This window comes from Takifugu rubripes, chromosome 18, assembly GCF_901000725.2.
Source record: "Takifugu rubripes chromosome 18, fTakRub1.2, whole genome shotgun sequence".
Classification (NCBI taxonomy): domain Eukaryota; kingdom Metazoa; phylum Chordata; class Actinopteri; order Tetraodontiformes; family Tetraodontidae; genus Takifugu; species Takifugu rubripes.
The window spans coordinates 9,177,321-9,191,251 of NC_042302.1; the positions used below are offsets into that span (position 1 = coordinate 9,177,321).

General features: G+C 47.2%; 4 protein-coding genes across 13 annotated transcripts; all 4 read right to left on the minus strand.

The window, feature by feature from the left end:
• Positions 1–192: 192 nt before the first annotated feature.
• Positions 193–11,935, minus strand: LOC101068282 (protein mono-ADP-ribosyltransferase PARP12-like). Its single transcript, XM_029825686.1, has 13 exons — positions 11,601–11,935; positions 10,898–11,036; positions 10,401–10,800; positions 10,285–10,335; positions 10,060–10,186; positions 9,673–9,835; positions 9,373–9,493; positions 9,201–9,297; positions 9,048–9,126; positions 8,789–8,919; positions 8,548–8,699; positions 7,582–8,006; positions 193–227 (listed from the first exon to the last, which is right to left on the minus strand). The coding sequence occupies exons 1-12, from the start codon at positions 11,864–11,866 to the stop codon at positions 7,654–7,656; spliced, it is 2,079 nt and encodes a 692-aa protein (XP_029681546.1). The 5' UTR covers positions 11,867–11,935; the 3' UTR covers positions 193–227; positions 7,582–7,653.
• LOC101066763 (protein mono-ADP-ribosyltransferase PARP12-like) lies at positions 234–4,990 on the minus strand. 2 transcript variants are annotated; one of them, XM_029825685.1, is made up of 12 exons: positions 4,672–4,990; positions 4,175–4,310; positions 2,845–4,075; positions 2,729–2,779; positions 2,504–2,630; positions 2,117–2,279; positions 1,817–1,937; positions 1,645–1,741; positions 1,492–1,570; positions 1,249–1,379; positions 1,008–1,159; positions 234–727 (listed from the first exon to the last, which is right to left on the minus strand). In XM_029825685.1, exons 1-12 carry the CDS (start codon positions 4,935–4,937, stop codon positions 285–287), a joined length of 2,997 nt encoding a protein of 998 aa, XP_029681545.1. In that variant the 5' UTR covers positions 4,938–4,990; the 3' UTR covers positions 234–284. The 2 variants fall into 2 exon arrangements, with proteins under 2 accessions (XP_029681545.1, XP_029681544.1); XM_029825684.1 differs by having other exon boundaries at positions 4,175–4,313.
• On the minus strand, positions 5,227–7,558 carry LOC105416233 (protein mono-ADP-ribosyltransferase PARP12-like). Of its 5 annotated transcripts, none has more exons than XM_029825693.1 (4): positions 6,644–7,558; positions 6,157–6,292; positions 6,007–6,055; positions 5,227–5,864 (listed from the first exon to the last, which is right to left on the minus strand). In XM_029825693.1, the coding sequence occupies exons 1-4, from the start codon at positions 6,949–6,951 to the stop codon at positions 5,836–5,838; spliced, it is 522 nt and encodes a 173-aa protein (XP_029681553.1). In that variant the 5' UTR covers positions 6,952–7,558; the 3' UTR covers positions 5,227–5,835. The 5 variants fall into 5 exon arrangements, with proteins under 5 accessions (XP_029681553.1, XP_029681551.1, XP_029681552.1 ...); XM_029825691.1 differs by having other exon boundaries at positions 5,970–6,055; XM_029825692.1 differs by having other exon boundaries at positions 5,941–6,055.
• A 113-nt stretch (positions 11,936–12,048) lies between the features above and the next one.
• Positions 12,049–13,838, minus strand: LOC115246671 (protein mono-ADP-ribosyltransferase PARP12-like). Of its 5 annotated transcripts, none has more exons than XM_029825698.1 (4): positions 13,440–13,838; positions 12,961–13,096; positions 12,811–12,859; positions 12,049–12,668 (listed from the first exon to the last, which is right to left on the minus strand). In XM_029825698.1, the coding sequence occupies exons 1-4, from the start codon at positions 13,745–13,747 to the stop codon at positions 12,640–12,642; spliced, it is 522 nt and encodes a 173-aa protein (XP_029681558.1). In that variant the 5' UTR covers positions 13,748–13,838; the 3' UTR covers positions 12,049–12,639. The 5 variants fall into 5 exon arrangements, with proteins under 5 accessions (XP_029681558.1, XP_029681556.1, XP_029681557.1 ...); XM_029825696.1 differs by having other exon boundaries at positions 12,774–12,859; XM_029825697.1 differs by having other exon boundaries at positions 12,745–12,859.
• Positions 13,839–13,931: the final 93 nt, after the last annotated feature.

Sequence of the window (13,931 nt, forward strand, 5' to 3'; positions counted from 1 at the left end):
CCAGCAGGCAGCTTCACCTTAATGGGGGCAAATGTATAATGCAGCAGGGGTGGAAGAAATGACGCACTGGTCGTGACAAAAGGGGTTTCTATTTAAGTTTTAAGCTAGCTTATTTGGCGGAGGAATACGGAAGAGATGCAGCATCTGATGTGGAATGAGGAACCTAATGACACTTCCTGAGTGAAGTTATTGTAGAGTAAAGAATCAACTTTATTTCATCGTACTACCATTCTATTACTGTATTCAATCAACCAAAAGTGCGATTTTGACCAAAAATAGTCTGCCTATGAAAGGATGCAGGATTTCTCCTCTGACGCCTTCGTCTGGTTGGGCTGGCTGAAGGTACTCGAAGCAGTAGCCTTGGAAAATGATACGCTGGGCTGGTGAGAAGGTGTGCTGGCCTGACTGGCCAGGTACGGGTTCATACCTGAGCTTCTCGATATTCCTGATGTTAGCACAGATGTGAAATTGTTGTCCCGATACTGCAGCAAGTACTCGGGGTAGATCTGGGGTTTGTCAAACACAACATAAATGGAGGGTTGATGAACGTTGTCAACGCAGCTGTCGTAGAAGTTGATGTCCCCTCCGTCCTTGGAAGGGGGCCTGCGGTACTCTGGGGATCCCGTGGTGTATTTCCCCACCAGCAGCCTCACCACAAACATGGACCTGACATCAGAGTCGCTGGTGTAGTGGTGTGAGTACTGGGCATCCACGGCAAAATAACTGCCTATATTTGGGCACAGGAGGATATTTTAGTAATTATCACTGTCTTAAAGCATTTCACCTGGGCAGCAGGAGCAGCAGCAATGGTGGAAAGTGCATACTTCCAAGTATGTACTGGTATGTATTACAGCAGTTCACAAGAGGAACATCAAAACTATCAATGTTGTGATGTTTACTTGTGAACTTCTAACTTCCAAGTATGCACTGGCCACTGCTGCAGCTACTGTCTGAGGTGAGATCGCGCCCCCATGCCTAAAATATAAAGAACATATATTCCCACTAACCTTTGCCATAAGCTGTCCCATGACTGCCACAGAGTCTCCAGTCCAAGTTACTGTGGCAGATGGTGTCCACGTGTTGATTGTCGGTGCCGTGAAAAAGTTTCAGCTCCAGCACCGGAAGGCCACCGTTCTTGTTCTTCATCTGGGCTTTCTGCCTGGATTTATGCAGGAAGACCAATGTAAAGGACATAAATGACAAGAGCAATTCCAAGATTTGAGGTGATGGATGTGGTTGCTCGCTCACAGCTGGAAGACCTCCCACAGGGCTTTGTTCTGAATCCTCTCGATCTTGGAAATGTCAAAACCTCTCATGGTTTTACGGAAAAGTGCTTCAACCTCCTTATATTCATCCGATGAGGACACAAGGGGGACTCTCTGGAGAAGCAGCGAGGAGCAGTCAGATCTTTGGATTTCCCTCTCACGGCTCCTAAATGATGCTGATCTGATGTTACAAGACGTAACTCTTATTTTGACACACACTTCACACCTTGTATCCTGTTTGAGGGAGCTGGATCTTGTCCCAGTGGTTCGGTATAGCAGCAAAACCCCTTTCTTCTCCAGGCTTCCTGCACTCCGAACACACATGAGAATCATTCCAGCTGTGGCCATAAAAACGCCAGGATACTTTGGGAACACCCACCTCAGTGTGCCGTCTCGGACATCAGCTGCAGAGACAAACCGAGGCCGTCTTCTCACCGCCTTCTTGGTTCCATAAGTAATGTTTGTCTGCAGCATATCTGGGGTCAAAAACCCTTTGGTCAGAGCACGTCAGCGATCGATCCACGGCAGGTGTGAGATTTTAGGAGGTTTACCCTTGAATCTGAGGCAATATTTCTGTGAATGAGCGTTGAAGTTGACAACATCGTTAGCATCGCTCAGAAACCTCCGCTCCAGGACGGAGCTGTCCACGTCTGCGGGATTGTGTCCACCGTCCTGCCACACATGACACACGCTGTTGCTAACCGTGGAGAACATCAGCAATGATGATCGAGGAGCTGCTTTTCATCTTCGATGGTTTTCCAGCTCTTGTTCCTACACGACTGATCAGTGGCCACCGGCTGTGCTGTGTGTTGTATCTGTTTAATGATGACTGAACTTCCTGACTGACTCACAGGAGAAGCGTACAGGTTCCACTTGCCACGCTCATCCTCCCAGTACCAAAGCCATTCGGTGGCGAGGCTGAAGTCCGGCTCCAGCAGCGAGTTGCAGGTAGAGATTCTGCGAGCTTCGTGGAACCCACAGGTCATTGTGTCAAAACGGACTTGTGGGCTGGAACTACATGAAGGAGAGACTGATCGGGATTGTTCTAAGCGACCGTTCACTTTCATATTTGACCACTCGGGGCTTTACATTCACAATTGATGCATAGAAAATACGGCTTTAAAAACTATTCCTGGGTTCGATTACACCCCAGGTGGAAACATTTGGCTTCCGTTATTGTAACTTTGAGATTATGCTCATGGTTCAACAGGTGTCAGGACTTTTACACTCGCTAATACCTGTACGTCATTTTAGGATCGCAAAAGTCTCTCTCGATCTCCTCATTATTGGGCAGCGGGAACCACTGACCACTTTTCTTGACCTCCCATCTGTAGGGCATCCTGTCATGAGCCCGGACGCATCGCTCTGGCAACAAAAGAGCAGTTAAAATTTTAAACAATGATTCCAATGCTATTTAAAACAATACAAAAATAAACACAAAAATAAGTGAGTTTTTGTCTCACCCAGGTTTTTACAATCTCCTTTGATGAAGGCCATGCATATCTCACTCTTATCTGAAGAAAAAATGAACAAATCGTTATGGACATATGTCCAGACACATCGATGGGATTCATTGTACCTATGGGAAGCCCTTTGGTGTTTGAGCCATCATCTTTGTTATCGCGGTCGCTGACGGCGGCAGGTATGTTCGAGGCGGCGGTGGCAGGTTGTAGCTGCTGTTGGGTGCCGGCGGTGACGGCAGCAGGTATGTTCGAGGCGGCAATGGCGGTGGCACGTTGTAGCAGCTGATGGGCGCCGGCGTTGACGGAAGCAGGTATGACCGAGGTGGCAGCGGTGGCACGTTGCAGCTGCAGTTGGGCGCCGGCGTTGACGGCGGCAGGTATGACCGAGGCGGCGGTGGCACGTTGCAGCTGCTGTTGGGCGCCGGCGTTGACGGCGGCAGGTATGACCGAGGCGGCGGTGGCACGTTGCAGCTGCTGATGGGCGCCGGCGTTGACGGCGGCAGGTATGACCGAGGCGGCGGTGGCACGTTGCAGCTGCTGATGGGCGCCGGCGTTGACGGCGGCAGGTATGACCGAGGCGGCGGTGGCACGTTGCAGCTGCTGATGGGCGCCGGCGTTGACGGCGGGAGGTATGACCGAGGCGGCGGTGGCACGTTGCAGCTGCTGTTGGGCGCCGGCGTTGACGGCGGCAGGTATGACCGAGGCGGCGGTGGCACGTTGCAGCTGCTGTTGGGCGCCGGCGTTGACGGCGGCAGGTATGACCGAGGCGGCGGTGGCACGTTGTAGCTGCTGATGGGCGCCGGCGTTGACGGCGGCAGGTATGACCGAGGTCAAGGTGCCCACGCTTCCCTTTGATGACTGCTGATATGTGCCAGGCACCGGCAGGCGGGGCGTCACCAGTGGAAGCTGCTCATCGCAGCTATTAGCTTCTGCTCCCATTGTTGTGGTTGAAACAGCCCCCTCTGCTGGCTGCTGCTGGCACTCCGCATCAGTATTGTCTTCCAGACCATTGGTGGAAAAGCTCGGCTTCTTCACTCGGCCTCCCCGTCTTCCTCGGTTTCTGTTGCCCTTTTTGACCTGCAGCTGCTGGTTGCCCCTCTTGGCCTTGTTGCTCTGGATGTCGTAGTACTTTAAGGCTTGGATATTTGCATAAATTGACTTGAAGGCGAGGTCATGGGGCACACCCTGAAGAAGATTTGAGGTCTGCGGAGTGCGGAAACTATGGTTCCGAGAGCAGTTGCAGCTGGTGTTTAAGAACTTCTCACAGATGTGCAGCCTCTTGCAAGCAAAACCTTCCTTACATCCACCAAATACAACATCATCACCAGTGTTGTAATCGTGACATAACTGGTTTAGAGGAGATAAAGCAAAGCAGACGAAGATGAGACGCGATGATGATGAGGTTCAGAACAGTCTCCCTGTGGTTGTGACCCCGCTCACGCTCACCTGTGGCAGGAGGCGGTTGTCGCTCTGCAGCAGCAGCGTGCACAGCTCTGTCCTACTCAGGTGCTCCAGCTCGTGCTCCTTCAGGATCGCCTCATTGTGATCCAAGTCCAGCTCGTGGGAGAAGACGCACCCCCTCCTGCTGTCAAACACACACATACGTGTGATAAAAACACATATTCATAGCTGAGACTACACACTTTAAATTAAATCCTGTTGGAAATAACTGTGAGCTACAATGTTACTTTTCTATTTCAGACTATATATTTGCCTATTTGTGCCATTTATTACAGGGTTTTAACAAACTCCACCCACTCAAACTACTTTAAAAAGGTCACATCTGCATATTGCTTTATTATTTTATGACCCAGAGGGTCATAATTAAACCATCACTTTTTACAGTGCTAAAAGCTACACGTCATCTTTTCAGAGTCCATAATCAAATCTGTTTAAACCTTTTTTTGACTTTCCATACCATAATCTTTAAGTGTGTTTCTTACCCGTTCAGATTGTATTGACAGGATCCACTGAACAGGAGGTTGTTGCACAAGTGCAGAGCCTGGCAGGAGCCCGGACAGTCTCTGGTTCTACACACTCTGACTTTGGTCCTGGCCACCACCTTCGGCTGCCCAAAAGGGCAACAAGGAAGACATTTGTCCGAACTGGACAAGATCTCCAACACGCTGCTGCCGAGGTTACACTCCAAAAAGTCAGTGTCCACCGCGCCCTGATTGGCACAGATGAACTTCAAGATCTCCGACTCCATTATGTCGGAGCTCTCCGGAGTGTCTGACGGAGTTGTTGTTGGGAAGAAAAGTATCGTTACTGGAGAATGGAAACCGAAACTTAAGCCTAGGCGTGACAGAATCGTAATACCGATGGTGTCCACTGGGGGCGCTGTAGCCACACGACAGCCTGCCCAGTTTAATTTAACCTTTATTGATCAATTTAGAGAAGCTTCTCAATGATTTACTGACAAGAGGTCACAGGGAAAGAAAAAGTCAAATAAATAAGCCTTATTACAAAACAATGCAATAAAATAACATGAAATACAATTTTATGAGTTTAGATTTGACTTTATGGTTTGGAAATTGAAAATATACAGTGAACTGTGATACATTGGCTTATCAACCCAGTGATGAACAACAGGACAGCTCATCAAACTAATAGAAATTTTATTGAAGAAAAGAAAATTTATGACCTACAAAGTCATAAATCTTATTAAGTATCACATAACACGATGATAACAGACAGACTGAGGGTGCAGCAAGGACGTCCTGAGTCCTACAATACACACCAAACACTTGGACCACATAAGTCCTACGCGCAGTTGTTGCTGACATTCCTCTGGGTCTCTCACTTTCACCAGATCTGAATTGAGCAACTGCCTGATTATACAACTCTCCGTAGTGACCGGTGATTTAAAAAAGACTGAAGGTGACTTTTCTGGTACATTCTCACATCATTCTCACCCATCCAAGCCCATCAGTTCTAAAACACTGAAGCCGACGCGGAGGTCTTCAATGGAATATGCTCCTTCTGGACGGCTGTTCCTTCCTCCACGTCCTCTTCCTCCCCTGGGTGCCATCACCTCTCACATCAGAAGCTTTGTTCCGGGTTGTCTCCATGGAGCCTGTCGCTTCGAAGCCTCCCCTTATGGTACTTCACAGCCTGTATGTTCGCGTAAGTCGACCTTAAGGAGTGAATGAGATGTTCCGGTATGTCGTGCAGAACTTTTAGTGTGTGTGGGGCTCTGAAAGTGTGGTTACGTGAACATCTGCAGTCATGGTTTAAGAACCTCTCGCAGATGTGCACCCGCCTGCAACCATAACCACCTTGGCACCGTCCGAACAACCCTGGGCCGTTGTTGTAGTCGTGGCATATCTGTGACAGTCAGCACGAGACAACAGGGAGATGCTGTTAGAGAAAAGGAAAGGAGCCTTCGGAGCCGGAGCTGGTGATCGTGCGTGCATATTCATCCTTACAGGAGGCAGCATTTGGTCGTCGCTCTGCATCAGCAGCGTGCACAGCTCCTCCCTGCTCAGGTCGTCCAGCTCGTGCTCCCCCAGGATCCTCCTGTTGTGTTCAGAGTTCAGCTCATGGGAGAAGCTGCACCCTCCACTGTTAACAAAACAGAACGTTTCTCTTTATCTTATCGTTTAAATCTACAGTCACACAAAGTTTTTTTTTTTTTTTAAATAATTGCATTACTATTTAGGAGCAGCTATAACCTAATATTAGCTTAACCTTCATCTGGGTTCAACTTTGCAAACACTTGTGAGTGGAAATAGTGTGACTGCAAAAGAGACACGCAGCAAATAGAATTTACTGTAAAAATTAATCTAAAAGGGCATTTATGAAATATTAGTTCGCACGCTTGTGTGTTTGCAAAGGCAACCGCTAATGCGCGTGAGTTCACTTCCTTTTGAGCGGAAAATTAAAGTTCTGTCACAAAAATACATGTGATGGTACATTGAATGACTTTGTTCCTCCATCTCTAATGGAATTCCTCGCCTGGTCAGCATCGGTTGACAGGATCCACTGAGCAGGAAGCCTTTGCACACGTGTAGCCTCCGACAGGAGCCCAGGCAGCCTTTAGTCTGGCACAGTTGCACTTTGGTCCTGGCCACCACCTTCTGTTGTCCAAATGGGCAACAAAAAACAAATTTGTCTGAGCTCGAAATGATCTCTGACACGCTGCTGCCGAGGTTACACTCCAAAAAATCAGTGTCCACCGCACCTTGACTGGCGCAGATGATCTTTAAGATCCCTTTCTCCATCTTTTTCCAGGTTGCTCCCCTTCAGCTTTACTTTCTCCGTTATTGTGACACGAGAGCAGGACGGTGAGGTTCGGAAACCGGAAGTGAACTTTATTTTATTTTTTTTAAAATACATGTGATATTTCAATTTACCACAAGGGGGCGGTGTTGCCGCACGCAAGTGTGCATCTATGAGAACGAAGAATTACTTTTCTTCCTGTTCCTCCGATAAAAAAAACAAACAATAAAAAAAATCAAATGAAAGGCGCGCTCGGGCACGCACACACACACACACATCGTTTTACTGAGTAATACTTTAACCATTTTTGTTTATTGAAATAATGACAGTGCACATTGATCAACATCTCAGTTATGCATCATTGTAAATACGCCGCAACTAGGAAAAACAGCTAAATCCTATCAGAAATTAGAAAAATAAATTCACAACAATTGTTGTCCCTCTAATTTAGAGGCTCCAACTCTCTCTCCCTTAGTCTCTCTCTCTCTCTCCACAATGCATGCCGGGATTTTTAGGCTGTCGATCCATTACCGCAGTCCGTTCGTGACGCTGATTGGCCAGCAGGAAATTGTGGTCAAGGGGAATAAAGAAAATAAAAGTGGGACATGTGTGTGTGTGTGTGTTTAATTAACCATTCTATTACTGTAGTCAATCAACCAAAAGTGCGATTTAGGTTAAAACAAAAATGACCAAAAATAGTCTGCCTATGAAAGGATGCAGGATTTCTCCTCTGACGCCTTCGTCTGGTTGGGCTGGCTGAAGGTACTCGAAGCAGTAGCCGTGGAAAATGATGTGAAATTGTTGTCCCGATACTGCAGCAAGTACTCGGGGTAGATCTGGGGTTTGTCAAACACAACGTAAATGGAGGGTTGACGAACGTTGTCAACGCAGCTGTCGTAGAAGTTGATGTCTCCTCCGTCCTTGGAAGGGGGCCTGCGGTACTCTGGGGATCCCGTGGTGTATTTCCCCACCAGCAGCCTCACCACAAACATGGACCTGACATCAGAGTCGCTGGTGTAGTGGTGTGAGTACTGGGCATCCACGGCAAAATAACTGCCTATATTTGGGCACAGGAGGATATTTTAGTAATTATCACTGTCTTAAAGCATTTCACCTGGGCAGCAGGAGCAGCAGCAATGGTGGAAAGTGCGTACTTCCAAGTATGTACTGGTATGTATTACAGCAGTTCACAAGAGGAACATCAAAACTATCAATGTTGTGATGTTCACTTGTGAACTTCTAACTTTGAAGTATGCACTGGCCACTGCTGCAGCTACTGTCTGAGGTGAGATGCATTGTGGGATACTGAGCTGTCCACACAAATCGCATCTGCTGCATACTTGGGAAAATTGGGACATGTGTGAATTTGGGGGCGTAATTGTCAGTTTGTGTACTCAGAATTGGAACGGTACTGATGTCATTTCACAAGTACACGAGAACGCAAGTAGGGACGAGTACAAAAGTTGAGAAACGGCCGAGATAACAAGATGGAGGCACTTTTTATGAAGTGATTCACATGTTGGCAGCCCTGACAGATGTTTGACACCTGCAATCGCGCCCCCATGCCTAAAATATAAAGAACATATATTCCCACTAACCTTTGCCATAAGCTGTCCCATGACTGCCACAGAGTCTCCAGTCCAAGTTACTGTGGCAGATGGTGTCCACGTGTTGATTGTCGGTGCCGTGAAAAAGTTTCAGCTCCAGCACCGGAAGGCCACCGTTCTTGTTCTTCATCTGGGCTTTCTGCCTGGATTTATGCAGGAAGACCAATGTAAAGGACATAAATGACAAGAGCAATTCCAAGATTTGAGGTGATGGATGTGGTTGCTCGCTCACAGCTGGAAGACCTCCCACAGGGCTTTGTTCTGAATCCTCTCGATCTTGGAAATGTCAAAACCTCTCATGGTTTTACGGAAAAGCGCTTCAACCTCCTTATATTCATCCGATGAGGACACAAGGGGGACTCTCTGGAGAAGCAGCGAGGAGCAGTCAGATCTTTGGATTTCCCTCTCACGGCTCCTAAATGATGCTTTTTTTGCATCGCGCTGATCTGATGTTACAAGATGTAACTCTTATTTTGACACACACTTCACACCTTGTATCCTGTTTGAGGGAGCTGGATCTTGTCCCAGTGGTTCGGTATAGCAGCAAAACCCCTTTCTTCTCCAGGCTTCCTGCACTCCGAACACACATGAGAATCATTCCAGCTGTGGCCATAAAAACGCCAGGATACTTTGGGAACACCCACCTCAGTGTGCCGTCTCGGACATCAGCTGCAGAGACAAACCGAGGCCGTCTTCTCACCGCCTTCGTGGTTCCATAAGTAATGTTTGTCTGCAGCATATCTGGGGTCAAAAACCCTTTGGTCAGAGCACGTCAGCGATCGATCCACGGCAGGTGTGAGATTTTAGGAGGTTTACCCTTGAATCTGAGGCAATATTTCTGTGAATGAGCGTTGAAGTTGACAACATCGTCAGCATCGCTCAGAAACCTCCGCTCCAGGACGGAGCTGTCCACGTCTGCGGGATTGTGTCCACCGTCCTGCCACACATGACACACGCTGTTGCCAACCGTGGAGAACATCAGCAATGATGATCGAGGAGCTGCTTTTCATCTTCGATGGTTTTCCAGCTCTTGTTTCTACACGACTGATCAGTGGCCACCGGCTGTGCTGTGTGTTGTATCTGTTTAATGATGACTGAACTTCCTGACTGACTCACAGGAGAAGCGTACAGGTTCCACTTGCCACGCTCATCCTCCCAGTACCAAAGCCATTCGGTGGCGAGGCTGAAGTCCGGCTCCAGCAGCGAGTTGCAGGTAGAGATTCTTCGAACTTCGTGGATCCCACAGGTCATTTCGTCAAAACTGACTGTGCTGCTGGAACTACATGAAGGAGAGACTGATCGGGATTGTTCTAAGCGACCGTTCACTTTCATATTTGACCACTCGGGGTTTTACATTCACAATTGATGCATAGAAAATACGGCTTTAAAAACTATTCCTGGGTTCGATTACAGCCCAGGTGGAAACATTTGGCTTCCGTTATTGTAACTTTGAGATTATGCTCATGGTTCAACAGGTGTCAGGACTTTTACACTCGCTAATACCTGTACGTCATTTTAGGATCGCAAAAGTCTCTCTCGATCTCCTCATTATTGGGCAGCGGGAACCACTGACCACTTTTCTTGACCTCCCATCTGTAGGGCATCCTGTCATGAGCCCGGACGCATCGCTCTGGCAACAAAAGAGCAGTTAAAATTTTAAACAATGATTCCAATGCTATTTAAAACAATACAAAAATAAACACAAAAATAAGTGAGTTTTTGTCTCACCCAGGTTTTTACAATCTCCTTTGATGAAGGCCATGCATATCTCACTCTTATCTGAAGAAAAAATGAACAAATCGTTATGGACATATGTCCAGACACATCGATGGGATTCATTGTACCTATGGGAAGCCCTTTGGTGTTCTGCTGCTGGCACTCCGCATCAGTATTGTCTTCCAGACCATTGGTGGTAAAGCTCGGCTTCTTCACTCGGCCTCCCCGTCTTCTTCGGTTTGTGTTGCCCTTGTTGACCTGCAGCTGCTGGTTGCCACTCTTGGCCTTGTTGCTCTGGATGTCGTAGTACTTTAAGGCTTGGATATTTGCATAAATTGACTTGAAGGCGAGGTCATGGGGCACACCCTGAAGAAGATTTGAGGTCTGCGGAGTGCGGAAACTATGGTTCCGAGAGCAGTTGCAGCTGGTGTTTAAGAACTTCTCACAGACGTGCAGCCTCTTGCAAGCAAAACCTTCCTTACATCCACCAAATACAACATCATCACCAGTGTTGTAATCGTGACATAACTGGTTTAGAGGAGATAAAGCAAAGCAGACAAAGATGAGACACGATAATGAAGGTTCAGAACAGTCTCCCTGTGGTTGTGACCCCGCTCACGCTCACCTGTGGCAGGAGGCGGTTGTCGCTCTGCAGCAGCAGCGTGCACAGCTCTGTCCTGCTCAGGTGCTCCAGCTCGTGCTCCTTCAGGATCGCCTCATTGTGATCCAAGTCCAGCTCGTGGGAGAAGACGCATCGTCTCCTGCTGTCGAACACACACATACGTGTGATAAAAACACATATTCATACCTGAGACACAACTACACACTTTAATTTAAATCCTGTTGGAAATAACTGTGAGCTACAATGTTACTTTATTATTTCAGACTATATATTTGCCTAGTTGTGCCATTTATTACAGGGTTTTAACAAACTCCACCCACTCAAACTACTTTAAAAAGGTCACATCGGCATATTGCTTTATTATTTTATGACCCAGAGGGTCATAATTAAATCAATATCAATATCAATATCAATCTTTATTTATATGGCACTTTTCATACGCTAGGTAGCACAAAGTGCCTCACAAAGGATAAAAACAGCAAAGAGAACAACAGAATCAAGAAAAGGACAGACACACACACATGCATACAACACACTTACACACACACCCACACACATAAACAAGCTGAGACATGGCTGAGACATCATCACTTTTTACAGTGCTAAAAGCTACACGTCATCTTTTCAGAGTCCATAATCACATGATCAAATCTGTTGAAACCTTTTTTTGTCTTTCCATACCATAATCTTTAAGTGTGTTTCTTACCCGTTCAGATTGAATTGACAGGATCCACTTAACAGGAAGTTCTTGCACAAGTGCAGAGCCTGGCAGGAGCCCGGACAGTCTCTGGTTCTACACACTCTGACTTTGGTCCTGGCCACCACCTTCGGCTGCCCAAAAGGGCAACAAGGAAGACATTTGTCCGAACTGGACAAGATCTCCAACACACTGCTGCCGAGGTTACGCTCCAAAAAATCAGTGTCCACGGCGCCCTGATTGGCACAGATGAACTTCAAGATCTCCGACTCCATTATGTCGGAGCTCTCCGGAGTGTCTGACGGAGTTGTTGTTGGGAAGAAAATTATCGTTACTGGAGAACGGAAACCGAAACTTAACCCTAGGCGTGACCGAATTGTAATACCGATGGTGTCCACTAGGGCGCTGTAGCTACACGACTGCCTGCCCCAAGAGGTCATAGGAAAAGAAAAAGGTAAATAAATAAGCCCTATTACAAAAAATGCAACAAAATAACATGAAAAACAATTTTATGAGTTTAGATTTGACTTTATGGTTTGGAAATTGAAAATATACAGTGAACTGTGATACGTTGGCTTATCAACCCAGTGATGAACAACAGGACAGCTCATCAAACTAATAGAAATAATAACAGACAGACTGAGGGTGCAGCAAGGACGTCCTGAGTCCTACAATACACACCAAACACTTGGACCACATAAGTCCTACGCGCAGTTGTTGCTGACATTCCTCTGGGTCTCTCACTTTCACCAGATCTGAATTGAGCAACTGCCTGATTATACAACTCTCCGTAGTGACCGGTGATTTAAAAAAGACTGAAGGTGACTTTTCTGGTACATTCTCACATCATTCTCAGCCATCCAAGCTCATCAGTTCTAAAACACTGAAGCCGACGCGGAGGTCTTCAATGGAATATGCTCCTTCTGGACGGCTGTTCCTTCCTCCACGTCCTCTTCCTCCCCTGGGTGCCATCACCTCTCACATCAGAAGCTTTGTTCCGGGTTGTCTCCATGGAGCCTGTCGCTTCGAAGCCTCCCCTTATGGTACTTCACAGCCTGTATGTTCGCGTAAGTCGACCTTAAGGAGTGAATGAGATGTTCCGGTATGTCGTGCAGAACTTTTAGTGTGTGTGGTGCTCTGAAAGTGTGGTTACGTGAACATCTGCAGTCATGGTTTAAGAACCTCTCGCAGATGTGCACCCGCCTGCAACCATAACCACCTTGGCACCGTCCGAACAACCCTGGGCCGTTGTTGTAGTCGTGGCATATCTGTGACAGTCAGCACGAGACAACAGGGAGATGCTGTTAGAGAAAAGGAAAGGAGCCTTAGGACCCGGAGCTGGTGATCGTGCGTGCATATTCATCCTTACAGGAGGCAGCATTTGGTCGTCGCTCTGCATCAGCAGCGTGCACAGCTCCTCCCTGCTCAGGTCGCCCAGCTCGTGCTCCCCCAGGATCCTCCTGTTGTGTTCAGAGTTCAGCTCATGGGAGAAGCTGCACCCTCCACTGTGAACAAAACAGAACGTTTCTCTTTATCTTATCGTTTAAATCTACAGTCACACAAAGTCTTTTTAAATAATTGCATTACTATTTAGGAGCAGCTATAACCTAATATTAGCTTAACCTTCATCTGGGTTCAACTTTGCAAACACTTGTGAGTGGAAATAGTGTGACTGTAAAAGAGACACGCGGCAAATAGAATTTACTGTAAAAATTAATCTAAAAGGGCGTTTATGAAATATTAGTTCGCACGCTTGTGTGTTTGCAAAGGCAACCGCTAATGCGCGTGAGTTCACTTCCTTTTGAGCGGAAAATTAAAGTTCTGTCACAAAAATACATGTGATGGTAAATTGAATGACTTTGTTCCTCCATCTCTAATGGAATTCCTCGCCTGGTCAGCATCGGTTGACAGGATCCACTGAGCAGGAAGCCTTTGCACACGTGTAGCCTCCGACAGGAGCCCAGGCAGCCTTTAGTCTGGCACAGTTGCACTTTGGTCCTGGCCACCACCTTCTGTTGTCCAAATGGGCAACAAAAAACAAATTTGTCTGAGCTCGAAATGATCTCTGACACGCTGCTGCCGAGGTTACACTCCAAAAAATCAGTGTCCACCGCGCCTTGACTGGCGCAGATGATCTTTAAGATCCCTTTCTCCATCTCTTTCCAGGTTGCTCCCCTTCAGCTTTACTTTCTCCGTTATTGTGACACGAGAGCAGGACGGTGAGGTTCGGAAACAGGAAGTGAACTTTATTTTCTTTTTTAAAAATACATGTGATATTTCAATTTACCACAAGGGGGCGGTGTTGCCGCACGCAAGTGTGCATCTATGAGAACGAAGAAT